The sequence below is a fragment of the Ranitomeya variabilis genome, chromosome 4 (genome assembly GCF_051348905.1).
Source record: "Ranitomeya variabilis isolate aRanVar5 chromosome 4, aRanVar5.hap1, whole genome shotgun sequence".
Lineage (NCBI taxonomy): Eukaryota > Metazoa > Chordata > Amphibia > Anura > Dendrobatidae > Ranitomeya > Ranitomeya variabilis.
Genome location: NC_135235.1, coordinates 321,124,209 through 321,137,478, shown reverse-complemented (window position 1 = coordinate 321,137,478; position 13,270 = coordinate 321,124,209). Strand labels below are relative to the sequence as shown.

At 39.8% G+C, this 13,270-nt stretch overlaps 1 protein-coding gene across 4 annotated transcripts in view; it reads left to right on the top strand.

Moving 5' to 3' along the window:
• Positions 1-12,561, top strand: part of POU2F3 (POU class 2 homeobox 3) — a 408,573-nt gene extending 396,012 nt beyond the window's left edge. For all 4 annotated transcript variants that reach the window (XM_077250489.1, XM_077250486.1, XM_077250487.1 and 1 more), the window contains exon 13: positions 11,585-12,561. In XM_077250489.1, the coding sequence (XP_077106604.1) occupies positions 11,585-11,624 (40 nt within the window). In that variant the 3' untranslated portion in view covers positions 11,625-12,561. The remainder of the gene's footprint in view (positions 1-11,584) is intronic.
• The last annotated feature ends 709 nt before the right edge of the window (positions 12,562-13,270 follow it).

Here is a 13,270-nt window from a genome sequence, read left to right as displayed (position 1 = left end):
CAGTGACAAAGTTGAAGTTACGCAGGGGATGGATCTTTCAGCAAGACAAAGATCCAAAACACCGCTCCAAATCTACTCAGGCATTCATGCAGAGGAACAATTACACTGTTCTGGAATGGCCATCCCAGTCCCCAGACCTGAATATCATTGAACATCTGTGGGATCATTTGAATTGGGCTGTCCATGCTCGGTGACCATCAAACTTAACTGAATTGGAATTGTTTTGTAAAGAGGAATGGTCAAAAATACCTTCATCCAGGATCCAGGAACTCATTAAAAGCTACAGGAAGTGACTAGAGGCTGTTATTTTTGCAAAAGGAGGATCTACTAAATATTAATGTCACTTTTCTGGTGAGGTGCCCATACTTATGCACCTGTCAAATTTTGTTTGAATGCAGATTGCACATTTTCTGTTAGTACAATAAACCTCATTTCAAGGCAGAAACATTACTGTGTCCAACAGTTATTAGATATATGAAACTGAAATAGCTGTTGCAAAAAAAACACATTTTATAAAACATTAAGCTTAAGATTAATAGGGGTGCCCAAACTTTTTCATATAACTGTATAAATGACAACACCAACATTTTTTCTCCACTCATGGTTAGTGGTTGTGTGAAGCCATTTATTGTCAAACTACTGTGTTTTCTCTTCTTAAATCATAATGACAACCCAAAACATCCAAATGACCCTGATCAAAAGTTGACCTACCCCATTTCTTAATACCGTGTATTGCCCCCTCTAACATCAATGACAGCTTGAAGTCTTTTGTGGTAGTTGTGGATGAGGTTCTTTATTTCCTCAGATGGTAAAGCTGCCCACTCTTCTTGGCAAAAAGCCTCCAGTTCCTGTAAATGCCTGGGCTGTTTAGCATGAACTGTGCGCTTGAGATCTCCGCAGAGTGGCTCAATGATATTGAGGTCAGGAGACTGAGATGGCCACTCCAGAACCTTCACTTTGTTGCTGTAGCCAATTACAGGTTGACTTGACCTTGTGTTTTGGATCGTTGTTATGCTGCAACGTCCAAGTACGTCCCATGTGCAGCTTCCGGGCTGATGATTGCAAATTTGCCTCCAATAGTTGCTGATAATGTGCTGCATTCATCTTTCCTTCAACTTTGACCAAGTTTCCTGTGCCTTTGTAGCTCACACATCCCCAAAACATCAGCGCTCCACCTCCATGCTTTAAAGTAGGATTGGTGTTCCTTTCATCATAGGCTTTGTTGACCTCTCTCCAAATGTAACATTTATGGTTGTGGCCAAAAAGTTCAATTTGGTCTCATCACTCCAAATTACCTTGTTCCAGAAGTTTTTAGGCTTGTCTCTGTGCTGTTTTGTGTATCGTAGGTGAGATACTTTGTGGCATTTGCGCAGTAATGGCTTTCTTCTGGCGACTCGACCATGCAGACCACTTTTTCTTAAAGTGCATCCTTATTGTGCATATTGAAACAGCCACATCGTTAGTTTTCAGAGAGTCCTGAATTTCAACTGCTGTTATTTGTGGGTTTTTCTTTGCATCCCGAACAATTTTCCTGTCAGGTGTGTACAACATTTTTGTTGGTGTACCTGACCGTCGATTATTTTTACAGAGCCCCTGATTTTCCATTTGTTTATCACAGTTTGAACGCTGCTGGCTGTCGATTCCTTGGATATCGTTTTGTATCCCTTTCCTGTTTTATACAGTTAAACTACCTTTTCTCGTAAATCCGTTGACAATTCTTTTGCTTTCCCCATGACTCACAATCCAGAAACGTTAGTGGCTGGATGAAAGATGCAAGAGTCTGTCTGAATCCCAGAAACTCACTCAGCTTTTATGCACACACACTGATTACAAGCAAACAGGTGACAGGTGAGGATGTTACCTTTAGTAGCCATTCAAACCCATTTGTGTCAACTTCCGTGCATGTTATCAGGCCAAAACCACCAGGGTATGTGAACTTTTGATCAGGGTCATTTGGATGTTTTGGGTTGTCATTATGATTTAAAAAGAGAAAGCACAGTAGTTTGGCAATAAATGGCTTCCCCAACCACTAACCATGAGTGGAAAAAAAGTTTGGGTGCTATCATTCATGTTCTGTGAAAAAAGGCCAAGAAAGCAAAAATTCTGCCGGGGTATGTAAACTTTTGAGCACAACTATATATATTTAAATGACAGTCAGAGTGCACATGTATGGAGTAGGTTCGAGAGCTGTGCCTGCTCCATACAGAGCAAATGCTGGCTGTTATACCTAGCCGGTATGTGCCTTGTAAGAGCAGTAATCTGTGGTAGCTGCAAATACTGCTATTTATCTGTTTATGGATTGCATTGTTTAAATGAGTGGAGCAGAACTACAATTTATTTTTATTCTAAACTCTATCTAATTAATGCCATAATCTAATAGTTTTTCTAGTATATGTTAATTAAAAATTCTCTATCCTTCCCTAAACTATTCTAACTGCTATATTTTTTCTACTACTTTCTCTTTGATGACACTATATTTGATAATCCCCAGTGCATGCTGGGATAATCAAACGAAGTATAATCAGGGAGCAGAAGCCGCAGCTCCATTCTTGAAGTGAAGTGACATTAGTGACCTCCGTTTCCGGAGCTGGGTTAGTCCCTACTCTGCTGACTGCGCGCCAGTTGTCAATTCTGATGGATGCTCAATAGATTCTTCTCAATGTGCACTGTTTTTCTCACTGCACAATGACAGTGTGCCTCGCCGAGTCTGATCAGAAGTGATGAACCGGAAGCAGAGGTGAGCCGGCGCCCCCTGATGGCACTTTGCATCAGTATCCCAGCATGCACTAGGATTCTCAAACAAAGCATCATCAAAGAGGAAGTAGTAGAAAAAAAACAGAAGTTAGAGTAGTGAGGGACATATAAGCAATTTTTAATTCACCCCTTTACCCCCCAAGATGGTTTGCACGTTAATGACTGGGCCAATTTTTACAATTTTGACCACTGCCCCTTTATGAGGTAATGACTTTGTAACGCTTCAACGGATCCCATGGATTCTGAGAATGTTTTTTTCATGACATATTGCACTTCATGATAGTGGTAAAATTTACTAAATATGACTTGCCATTATTCGTGAAAAAAAATGGAAATTTGGCGAAAATTAAAAAAAGTTGCAATTTTCAAATCTTGAATTCTTATGCTCTTAAATCAGAGAGATATGTCACACAAAATAGTTAATAAATAACATTTCCCACATGTCTACACACTTTACATCAGCACAATTTTTTAAACTTTTTTTTTTGTTAGGAAGTTATAAGAGTTAAAAGTTGACCAGCGATTTCTAATTTTTCAAGCAAAATTTACAAAACCATTTTTTTAGGGACCACATTATATTTGAAGTGACTTTGAGGGGACTGTATGACAGAAAATACCCAAAAGTGACAAATTCTAAAAATTGCACCCCTCAGTGTGCTCAAAGCCACATTCAAGAAGTTTATTGACCCTTCAGGTGCTGCACAGGAATTTTTGGAATTTGAAAAAAAATGAATATTTAACCTATTTTTCACAAAAATTTAACTTTAAACCCCTTTTTTTTATTTTTGCAAGGGTAAAAGGAAAAATGGACCCCAATATTTCTTGTGCAATTTCTACTGAGCATGCCAATACCTGATATGTGGGGCAAAACCATTATTTGAGCACATGGCACAGCTTGGAAGGGAAAGAGAGCCATTTGACTTTTTGAATGCAAAATTTCCTGCAGCAATTAGCGAACAGCATGCCATGTTTGGAGAGCCCCTGATGTAACTAAACAGTGAAAATCCCCCACAAGTGACACCATTTTGGAAACTAGACCCCTCAGGGAACTTATCTAAATGTAATTGTGAGAACATTGATTCTCAAGGTGCTTTACAGAAGTTTATAACGTTGAGCCGTGAAAATAAAAAAAAAAATCACTAAAAAACAAACAATAGCACACTGGCGCTAATGAGGTAGTAAGTGTGCAAGCTGCTGATATCAGACGGGGGCCGTGCCTCGCCCATCACACCTACTGGTGAACCAAGAAAAACATATAAAACTGAGATATCGCGCTAAACATGAAATATGATTTTTAGCCACAAATTTAGCATTTTCATAAAGGCAACAGGAGAAATTGCACCAAACAATTTGTTGTGTAATTTCTTCTGAGTACACCGATACCCCATATGAGGGAAAAAACTATTGTTTGGGCGCGTGGTTGGGCTTGGAAAGGAAGGAATGTCATTTGAATTTTTGAACGCAAATTTGCTAGAATCAACCGACGCCATGTCCCATTTGTAGAGCACCTAATATGCCTAAACAGTGGAAACCCCTCGCAAGTTACCTCATTTTGGAAACTTATTCCCCAAGGAATGTATTTAAATGTGTGGTGAGCATCTTGAATCCCCAGGTGCTTCACAGAAGTTTATAACGTTGAGCCAAGAAAATAAACAAATCACATTTTCCCCACAAAAATGATTTTTAGCCCCAAATGTTGTATTTTCATAATGGCAACAGGAGAAATTGCACCATACATCTTGTTATGCAATTTCTCTTAAGTATGCCGATACCCTATATGAGGGAGAAAATGACTGGGCGCACGGAAGGCAAGAAGGGTCATTTGACTTTTTGAACTAAAAACTTGCTGGAATCAATGGTTTGAGGGTGCCATGTCACATTACATAGTTGAATAGTTATTAAGGTTGAAGGAAGACTTTAAGTCCATCTAGTTCAACCCATAGGCTAACCTAACCTGCCCTAACATGTTGATCCAGAGGAAGGCAAAAAAAAAACCATGTGGCAAAGAGTAAGCTCAACATTGGGGAAAAAACTTCCTTCCCGACTCCACATACGGCAATCAGACTAGTTCCCTGGATCAACGCCCTATCAAGGAATCTAGTGTATATACCCTGTAATATTATACTTTTCAAGAAAGGCATCCAGTCCCCTCTTAAATTTAAGTAATGAATAACTCATTACAACATCATACGGCAGAGAGTTCCATAGTCTCACTGCTCTTATATTAACGAATACGCGTCTGTTATGCTTAAACCTTCTTTCCTCCAGACGTAGAGGATGCCCCCTTGTCCCTGTCTCAGGTCTATGATTAAAAAGATCATCAGAAAGGTTTTTGTACTGTCCCCTCATATATTTATACATTAAAATAAGATCACTCCTTAGTCTTCCTTTTTCCAAACTAAATAGCCCCAAGTGTAATAACCTATCTTGGTATTGCAGACCCCCCCAGTCCTCTAATAACCTTGGTCGCTCTTCTCTGCACCCGCTCTAGTTCAGCTATGTCTTTCTTATACACCGGAGACCAGAACTGTACACAGTATTCTAAGTGTGGTCGAACTAGTGACTTGTATAGAGGTAAAATTATGTTCTCCTCATGAGCATCTATGCCTCTTTTAATGCATCCCATTATTTTATTTGCCTTTGTAGCAGCTGCCTGACACTGGCCACTGAATATGAGTTTGTCATCCACCCATACACCCAGGTCTTTTTCATTGACGGTTTTGCCCAGAGTTTTAGAATTAAGCACATAGTTATACATCTTATTACTTCTACCCAAGTGCATGACCTTACATTTATCCCCATTAAAGCTCATTTGCCATTTATCAGCCCAAGCTTCTAGTTTACATAAATCATCCTGTAATATAAAATTGTCCTCCTCTGTATTGATTACCCTGCAGAGTCATCTGCAAATATTGAAATTCTGCTCTGTATGCCCCCTACAAGTTCATTAATAAATATGTTAAATAGAACAGGGCCCAATACTGACCCCTGTGGTACCCCACTGCTAACCGCGACCCAGTCCGAGTGTGCTCCATTAATAACCACCCTTTGTTTCCTATCCCTGAGCCAGCTCTAAACCCACTTACACATATTTTCCCCTATCCCCATTATTCTCATTTTATGTATCAACCTTTTGTGTGGCACCGTATCAAAAGCTTTTGAAAAGTCCATATACACTACATCGACTGGGTCCCCTTGGTCCAGTCCGGAACTTACCTCTTCATAGAAGCTGATCAGATTAGTCTGACATGAACGGTCCCTAGTAAACCCGTGCTGATACTGGGTCATGAGGTTATTCCTCTTCAGATACTCCAGCATAGCATCCCTTAGAATGCCCTCCAGGATTTTACCCACAGTAGAGGTTAAGCTTACTGGCCTATAATTTCCGAGTTCAGTTTTTGTCCCCTTTTTGAATATTGGCACCACATTTGCTATACGCCAGTCCTGTGGTACAGACCCTGTTATTATGGACTCTTTAAAGATTAAAAATAATGGTCTATCAATGACTGTACTTAATTCCTGCAGTACTCGGGGGTGTATCCCATCCGGGCCCAGAGATTTGTCAATTTTAGTGATTTTTAGACGCCGCCGTACTTCCTGCTGGGTTAAGCAGGTGACACTTAATGGGGAATTTTTGTTATCACTGATCATATTGTCTGCCATGGGATTTTCTTGAGTAAATACTGATGAAAAAAGTCATTTAGCATATTGGCTTTTTCCTCATCCTCATCCACCATTTCATCCAGACTATTTTTAAGGGGGCCAACACTATCATTTTTTAGTTTCTTACTATTTATGTAGTTAAAGAATATTTTGGGATTATTTTTACTCTCTGGTAATGAGTCTCTCTGTCTCAATCTTTGCTGCCTTGATTTGCTTTTTACAGAATTTATTTAATTTTCTGTATTTATTTAATGCCTCATCACTACCTACTTCCTTTAATTCTCTAATTGCTTTCTTTTTGTCCCTTATTGCGCCCCTTACAGCTCTATTTAGCCATATTGGTTTCCTCCTATTTTTAGTATGTTTATTCCCATATGGTATATACTGTGCACAGGTCCTATCCAGGATGCTAATAAACGTCTCCCATTTTCTTTGTGTATTTTTATGTCTCAGGATATCGTCCCAGTTAATTGCACCAAGATCCTCTCTCATCCGTTGGAAATTTGCCCTCCTGAAGTTTAGTGTCCTTGTCACCCCTCTATTACACATCTTATTAAAGGAGACATGAAAACTTATTATTTTGTGATCACTATTCCCCAAGTGACCCCCAACCCTTATATTTGATATGCGGTCTGGCCTGTTGGTTAGTATTAGGTCTAGCAGTGCCCCCCTCCTTGTTGGGTCCTGAACCAGTTGTGAAAGGTAATTGTCTCTTATAGTTGTCAAAAACCGATTACCTTTGCTGGAACTGCAGGTTTCTGTTCCCCAATCTATTTCAGGGTAGTTGAAGTCCCCCATAATAATGACTTCTCCTTGAGTCGCAGCTTCATCTATTTGCTTTACAAGGATATTCTCCATTGCTTCCATTGTTTTTGGAGACTTATAACAAACCCCTATCAGTAATTTATTATTTTTTCCCCCTCCCCTTATCTCCACCCACAGGGACTCTATATTTTCATTAAATTCACCTATATTATCACGCCTGATGGGTTTTAAGGATGATTTTACATATAATCACACCCCTCCCCCTCGCTTATCCTTTCGGTCATTTCTGAACAGACTATAGCCCTGCAAGTTAACAGCCCAGTCATGGCTCTCATCCAGCCATGTTTCAGATGTCCCCACCATGTCATAATTATGCTCCAACAACATTAATTCTAATTCGTCCATTTTGTTGGTGAGGCTTCTGGCATTAGTATACATGCACTTGATGTTCCTCTCTACACCTCTATTCTTTCTTAAATTATTCATTGTTCTAACCCACCCCCCATGCCACCGCCACCCCCAACTTCCTTATTTGTGCTCAGGTCTCTATCTGCACTATCTTTCCCTGCTATAAGATGAATACCCTCCCCCCCAATCCCTAGTTTAAACACTCCTCCAGCCTTCTAGCCATTTTCTCCCCCAGCACAGCTGCACCTTCCCCATTGAGGTGCAGCCCATCCCTAGCGTAGAACCTGTAAGAACTGAGAAGTCGGCCCAGTTCTGCAGGAACCCAAACCCCTCCTTCCTACACCAATTCTTGAGCCACTTATTAACCTTCCTAATCTCCCGTTGCCTCTCTGGTGTGGTACAGGCAGTATTTAGGAAAATACCACCTTGGAGGTCCTTGCTTTCAGCTTGCAGCCTAATTCCCTGAAATTATCTTTAAGGACCTTCCACCTACCTCTAAATTTGATTTGTCATTTGTGCCAATGTGCACCATGACCGCTGGGTCCTCACCAGCCCCTCCCAGTAATCTGTCAACCCGATCAGCGATGTGTCGGACTCGAGCGCCAGGTAGGCAGCACACCGTTCGACGATCCCTGTCTTTGTGATAGATTGCCCTATCTGTTCCCCTAATAATTGAGTCCCCCACTACCAGCACCTGTCTGGCCTGCCCTGCTCTCCTATTTCCCTCCTTACTGTAGCAGTCACTCCTCCGGCTTTCAGCCCCAGAGGTGCCAGAACAACAGAAACCTTCCATGTGTGAACTCCTTTTACAAACTACACTACATTTATATATTTTTTAATGTTTTGGCGCTTTTACAGAATAAAAACCATTTTGTAAAAAAAATAATAATTTTTACATTGCTTTATTCTGAGAGCTATATTTTTTTATATTTTTCTGCTGATGAAGCTGTTTGATGGCTTGTTTTTTACGGTACAGGATGACGTTTTTTCAGTGGTACCATGTTTAATTATATTTGTCTTTATGATTTTTTTGGACTATAAGACACACTTTTTCCCCAAAAAATTTGAAGTAATATGGGGATGCGTCTTATAGTCCGGTGGTACTTACCAGGAGTCTCATCCCAGGATGATGCATGGCAGTTTTGCAGATGCTCAGTGGTGCGGGGGCTCTGCCAACATTTTGTGAAATCTTGGAGCCCACGCATCCATCCCAGGCTGATGCCCGGCAGTTTCGCAGATGCTCGGTGGTGTGGGGGCTCCGCTGACATTTTGTGAAATCTCGGAGCCCCCACACATCCATCCTAGGCTGATGCCCGGCAGTTTTGGAGATGTTCGGTGGTGGTGGGGCTCCGCCGACATTTTGTGAAAGCCCGGAGCCCACACACTGTCACTGCTGTAATGCGTTGGTCTCCAGGAAAATGGCCGTCGGAGGCGGCGCATGCGCAGAATGAGATCTGCAGCTTAGGTTGGAGAATCTTTCCTCATGACAACTAAAAGCTGTATACTTCACAAATCGGGCCTTTATGGAAAAGTAGAAAAAAGAAAGCCATTTTTGACAGCAAGATATAAGAAATCAGGGACATAGCTAGCATGTGGAAGAAGGTGCTTTGGTCAGATGAGACCAATGTGGAATATTTTGGGTTAAATGTAAAGCGTTATATGTGATTGAAAACTAACACTGCACATCGCCCTGAAAACACCATCCCCACAGTCAAACATAGTGGTGGCAGCATCATGCTATGATAATGCTTTTATTCACCAGGGGAAGTGAAGCTGGTCGGAGTTGATGGAAAGATAGATGGAGCTAAATACAGGGCAATTCAGAAGGAAAACCTGTTAGAGGCAGAAAAGACTTGAGACTGGGACATAAGTTCACCTTACAGCAGAACAATTACCCTAAACATACTACCAGAGCTATAATGTAAAGGTTTAGATCAAAGCATATTCATGTGTGTGAATGGCCCAGTCACAGTTCAGACCTAAATCTCATTGAGAATTTGTGGAAAGACTTGAAAATTGCTGCTCGCAAACATCTCCATCCAATCTCACTAGCCAGAGCTAGTTCGCAAAAAAGAATGGGCAAATATTTCAGATGTGCAAAGTTCGTAGAGACAGACCACAAAAGACTTTCAGCAGCAATGGCAGCCAAAGGTGGTCCTGCAAAGTATTGCCTTAGGAGGGCTGAATACAAATGCATGTTATAATTTTCAGATTTATATTTTTAAAGTAAGTAGAAAATCATGCATCATTTGCTTTACAGTTCACAAATATGTGCTATTTTGTGCTGGTATATCACATAAATTCCAAATAAAATCCAGCAATTTTTACGAGACAAAATTATGTTTTCAGTACTACAGGAAAGATATATATCTTGGTACCGTTTTCAGTAGTATAATTTTTCTTTACAAATGACTTTTTTTTTATCATACTTTCATTACACTTTTTGTGCAGCAGAATGCTGAAAAAAAACAGCATTTTAGCATTGTTTTTTTTTCTGTGTTCACAGTTTTATAGACTGAGTTGTTTCATGGGCAGTGATACCAAATATTTGTCCTTTTTTGTTTATTTCATTTTTTTTATAAAAAGCTTGCTTTTATTCGCAAAGCATTTTTCCTTGACTTTTTCATACTTTCAATTTTCTTTTCTTTTTTTTTTCTTTACATTTTTACAATTTTGTCCTAACATTTTTGTTTTGCTTTTTGCTTAGTACATTTATGGGCCTGTAACTTTTATTGGTCTGATCAGTGGTCTAATAACATGCAACACTTATGTATTGCTGGGCATTAGACATGTGTTACACTGACAGGACACCTGTTAGACTTTTCTTATTGCAGGGCCAAACAGGCCACCGTACCTTGCAGACCAGGAGGCCATTCTTTGACTCAACTCTGGGTTGCCATGGCAACAATCGTAACTCTGTTCGAAATTTGGGGGGGCCATGAGGCGAAAGTGAGGTCCCTTTCCCTCTCACAACCTTCTGAATGACACAGTTGCTATTGATCACACCGTTTAGAGGGCAAAACAGCCAGGAGCAGTGCTGGCACTAGTCCTAGCTGTCCCTGTATGATCACCAGGACACACCAATATTTCCATTTGCAGGAACACCTTCCCAATTAACCAAATAAGACATGCATTATATCTTATGTTGAAAAGGGGGTAAAAATTGTATGAGCAAAATCCTGATGAGCATCTACATAGACATAATATTGTAGGGATCCATGTGCAGCTTACAATACATTTTCACTCTAGAATGCTGCTTAATTTTTTCTAAACATAAATAAATCAAATATGTGCTGATTAATTTCTTAATTTAGATTTATCCTCTTCACAATGTAATAGTATATACTAAATTGGGTCTGCCAGTCTGATGCAGGCTCAGGACCTGAGCCCGCTCTATTCTCTGCAGATGCTGGCTGTGTTACACTGCCAGAATCTGCCTGTAACAGCAGTGACCAGAGCCAGCTTCGATTGCTGCTATGTAACCATTAAAATTCCAGTGTCACTGGATTCCAGTGGATTATAATTCTAGACGGGCCTGATGAATGCCTCCAATGCTGCCATCGAAAAACTGGGGTGGAATTGCATTTTTTTTCACCATTTTATTACATTCTATTTTTTTCGGTATATTATATGGTTAATGAAATCATCTTATTATAAACTATAAATCGTCCCACAAAAGGCAAACTATCGTACAGCTCTGTAGGCTGAAAAATAAAAAAGCTATGGCTCTTGGAAGAAGGGGTAGCCTAAAAGGAAAGCACAAAAACTAAGAAATTAAATGGTTATGAAGAGTTTAAAGCCATTTCATGCTGGTTTTCTTTTTATTATTGCCTTGATATGTTCTTCAATAAATGACGTGAAGTACTACAGAAAAGCTAAACAAGTCAATGACAACAATAAAGCTGCTCCATTTCTCTTATGCAAAACTGCAAATCATCCTGACAATAATTTTATCCTCTTTTTTTATGAACTCTTGACTGCTTTCTGGATGTAGACCTTGGTACCGATGGAATCATCCAACATATCTCCACTGAAAAAACCCTGAAACTCAAGCATTAATTGTGGTGGTTTCTTCAGACATTAAAATTGTACAACTTCATGCAAAATCACTGCCACGAGAAGACTTCGTACAGACCTTGTACTTCAAGCTACTGAAAAGCAATTCCAAAGACTTTATCGTGCCCATGGAGGAAATGTCCCCTACAGCTGACGGACCCGTAAAATCAGCATCCAGCTGAAGATTTCCTTCATTTCTTTGTACCTTTTATATGACAGCATAGCACCACCATTAAAGGGAACCTGTCACCTGAATTTGGCGGGACCAGTTTTGGGTCATATGGGCGGGGTTTTCAGGTGTTTGATTCACCCTTTCCTTACCTGCTGGCTGCATGCTGGCCGCAATATTGGATTGAAGTCCATTCTCTGTCCTCCCGCCCATATGACCCAAAACTGGTCCCGCCAAATTCAGGTGACAGGTTCCCTTTAAATGTAAGTGAGGTTATTTCCTAGATCTTCACCCTGACATAGTGATTAATCACATCGCCCACTGTTTCACGGGAACTAAATTATTAAATCTTGTAAATATTCTTATTTTTAATGATGTGTGAGTTTTACTTGATGTTGTGATCTAGAAGAACATGATCTTTAAGGTTTACTGGCTGATATGTTCAAGTTTTAATAAATAATATTCTGATAAATTCTGCAGTTGATGGAGCAGATGTCTCCAGCAAAATCCTAATTCTGTAAATATATATGAATAAAAATTATAGATCCGTACTTGCTTACTTGAATAAAATTTCAGTTTTCTTCTCTACTGAGAGGGGTTTTTTTTCAAACTTTTTTTTTATTGTATTTTTTTTTTTTTGGCAAATCTATGAAGGTGATGGTAGTGAGACACCAGTTTCAACATTATAAGAAAACCTCAAATTGAACTTAAACCAGTATTTCCAAAATCACAATGTGGTCATATAATAATTACAGTATATATATATATATATATATATATATATATATATATATATACATACAGTACAGACCAAAAGTTTGGACACACCTTTTCATTTAAAGATTTTTCTGTATTTTCATGACTTTGAAAATTGTACAGTCACTCTGAAGGCATCAAAACTATGAATTAACACATGTGGAATTATATACTTAACAAAAAAGTGTGAAACAACTGAAATTATGTCTTATATTCTAGGTTCTTCAAAGTAGCCACCTTTTGCTTTGATGACTGCTTTGCACACTCTTGTATTCTCTTGATGAGCTTCAAGAGGTAGTCACCGGGAATGGTTTTCACTTCACAGGTGTGCCCTGTCAGGTTTAAAAAGAGGAAATTCTTGCCTTATAAATGGGGTTGGGACTAGTGTTGAGCATTCCGATACCGCAAGTATCGGGTATCGGCCGATACTTGCGGGTATCGGAATTCCGATACCGAGATCCGATACTTTTGTGGTATCGGGTATCGGTATCGAAACAACCTTAATGTAAAAATGTGTAAAAGAGAGAATTAAAATAAAAAATATTGCTATACTCACCTCTCCGACGCAGCCTGGACCTCACCGAGGGAACCGTCAGCGTTCTTTGCTTAAAATTCGCGCGTTTACTTCCTTACGTGAAGTCCCGGCTTGTGATTGGTCGCGTGCTGCCCATGTGGCCGCGACGCGACCAATCACAGCAA